At 38.2% G+C, this 2,991-nt stretch overlaps 1 protein-coding gene across 1 annotated transcript; it reads right to left on the bottom strand.

Annotated features, from left to right (window-relative positions):
* Positions 1-1,512: 1,512 nt before the first annotated feature.
* Positions 1,513-2,211, bottom strand: LOC110715214. The gene is made up of 2 exons (XM_021893784.1): positions 1,834-2,211; positions 1,513-1,716 (listed from the first exon to the last, which is right to left on the bottom strand). The coding sequence occupies exons 1-2, from the start codon at positions 2,209-2,211 to the stop codon at positions 1,513-1,515; spliced, it is 582 nt and encodes a 193-aa protein (XP_021749476.1).
* Positions 2,212-2,991: the final 780 nt, after the last annotated feature.

The raw sequence follows: 2,991 nt of genomic DNA, 5'->3' as shown, positions 1-2,991 counted from the left end.
AAATAGCCAACAATGGTTATTCAAGAATTCAATCAAATTATACACATTTATCATGAGGAAGCTTCAATTCAACACTCAATGACATCATTCAAGACAAATTTCAAGTTAAAATAACTAACCATGGAGTTCCAGCATGAAAGCAAAACAAGGGTTTCAAGCTTGAACAATGAGGAAGAAGACGACTAGAAAATAAGAAACTATACCTCAATGAAGCCTTGAACTACTTGTAAAAAGCCCAAAATGAATATTTAAGAATAAATAGAACTCCCAAAGACAAGCTCAAAACCTCAACACAAAACTTCAAAAATTCGAAAAAGCCCTAATTTTTTTGATTGAATTTGGGTTAGAAAATCTGAAATTTTTAGGTTTTAAATTTGAAAACTTGATGTGGTAATTGTAATTGATGTTGAAATGATAGCAAAAGAGGTGAAATAGGTTTGATTTTGCAGGATAAGGTATAGGGTTTTAGGAGGGAAAGATGAGAGAAATAAGAGAGGAGAGCGCGTTTTCAGGTTATAAGGGCCGGCGACTGGTGCGTGCACTCTAGTGCACGCACCAAAAAACCGCGTTCGCTCCCGAATTCTCCACGCCCGCGACATCTAACCCGCGCCCGTGGGGAGTTCCTTGTCGGATTTGGTGATTTTTGAGATCCAGACACCGACGCCAGCGGCCATTAAACCCGCGCCCACGGGTAGTCTCTATGGTGCATGCGCGCAGCCTGGTGCGTGTGCACCACATGCAACTCGGGAGGGCTCTAAAATATTTTACCAAATGCAAAAAATTACGCAAAAATCACCGACCCCTATGGTTCGTGCGCGCGGGTGAGGAATGCGTGCGCACCATAGGATGATCAAAATTGTTTAAAATCGGCAATAATTTAGCAAAAGGTTAAAGAGAAACACCCTTAATTATGCTTTAGTGTTTGCATTCTTACCGTCCCTATCGAATGTCATTATCAAGTACTCAAAAATTTCATAAGAAACAATCTAAAATATGTTTGAACATGAATAAAACTCGATGGGAATGCAAACACGATAACATATAACCCGAACGAACCCCTACCTCTAAGCTTAACCAAACCTCATGAAATCTTGAAGTAACAAAAAAATTGTTGGAAATTTTCTCCGATCCAATTTCATGGTACCTAGGATCAAGAGAAAAAACAAAAATAAAGAGAAATAAGAAAAGTTCTCAAAGGAAGAAGTATAGAAAATGTTTAAATCAAAAGAAAAAGGTTAGAAAACCGGGTTGCCTCCCAGGTAGTGCTTGTTTAACGTCATAGCTCGACGTCCTCCACCAATTAAGGTGGTTGTCGGAGAAACAATGAGTGAACACAACTAACAAAAGAATCTTCGAAATACTTCACTATACAATTATCATTGGCCTTGAACGGAGAAGGAGAATCTTTCACTGAGACTTCTACAAAACCATTTGGAAAAACACTCTTGTCCAAATTGGGACCGCTCCATCTTGATCCCTTGATGCTAAGGTGTAATGGAAGAGGTTTGAGCTCTACCATAGGTACACCTTTACATTCCTTCGAATGGTAACTTGCAAAGCTTCTTGGCTTGAAATATTCATGCATATATGATCATCCATTTCCTCGATGCTTCCATTTAGCAAATCCTCATATATTGCCATTTCCTTGATAAGAGCACCTATCTTATATTTGTTCAACAAGACATTCTCAATGGGATCAATAGAAGTGAGCAAGTGCTCATGCATGGAAGATACAAAAATATCAAGAGAATCAATCAACATGCAATTTTCTCAAGAAGAACATGGATACTTCATGCTTTCATTCAAAACAAATTAAATGACCTCATCTCCTACCTTAAGTGAAATTTTTGCACTCTTAACATCAATCAAGGCACCCAAGGTAGCAAGAAAAGGTCTACCACGAATAATAGGAATTTTAGCATCTTCATCCATTTTAAGAACCACAAAATCTACCAGAATCACGGACTTCCCTACTCTCAAAGGAGCATCCTCTACCTTCCCCTTAGGAATCTTATTTGACCTATTGACCAATTGCAAGGTAATTTTAGAAGGCATAAGTTCCCCTAACTCAAGTCTTTGATAAATTGAATATGGCATTAGGCTAACACTAGCTCCTAAGGCACATAAGGCATTGTCAATTTGCATCTTGTTAATGGCACACGGGATAGAGAAGTTTCCGGGTTCTTTCAACTTGGGTGGCATCTTGTTCATTATAATTGCACTACAATTCTCGGTCAATTTGACCGTCTCCACAACATCACAAGTCCTCCTACATCTCAAAATGTCTTTGAGTGATTTTTGCATAGTTGGGCATTTGGGTAACAACTTCGGTAAATGTTAGAGAAAGATGAAGTTGCTTAAGCATATCAATAAATCTTCCAAATTGTTCATCCAACTTATGTCTCATGAACATTTGTGGATATGGAAGCTTGGTTTTCACAATTTCTTTTTCTACTCTCACCTCTATAGGTGTCTCAATCACAACCTCACTCAAAGATGCACCATCTCTCTCATTCTCTACCAAGACCTCCTTCGCGACCTCCTTAGCTTCACTCGTCCTAGGCAAACTCTCCTCAAGAACCTTACCACTCCTTGTAACAATAGCGTTCACAGGTCTCTTGGGATCTAAGCCTTGGGAAGGTAAATAATAAGGACTAGCATGGTCATTCAAAGCATTGGCAAGTAGAGAAATTTAGTTCTCAAGCATCTTATTATGAGTCATCATCTCATTGAATTTCTTCACTTACGACCACCTTGATTATGAATTCCATAACCTTGGTTTTGATTACCATAATTTTGGTTTTGATTTTGGCTACTATAACCTTGATTGTTATAGTTACCTCAAGAACCTTGGTTCCCTTGATTCCTATAACTACCACCTTGATTATAGTTGTTAAAATTACCATGGTTTTGGTAATTCCAATTCTATTCACCCCTTTGGTTATCAAACCTTTGCACATTATTATTGTTTGACACATAGTTCATATGTTC

Source organism: Chenopodium quinoa, unplaced genomic scaffold (genome assembly GCF_001683475.1).
Source record: "Chenopodium quinoa cultivar QQ74 unplaced genomic scaffold, ASM168347v1, whole genome shotgun sequence".
Taxonomy (NCBI): Eukaryota; Viridiplantae; Streptophyta; class Magnoliopsida; order Caryophyllales; family Amaranthaceae; genus Chenopodium; species Chenopodium quinoa.
The sequence above is the reverse complement of the archived record's forward strand: the minus strand, read 5'-3'. Positions and strand labels throughout refer to the sequence as shown.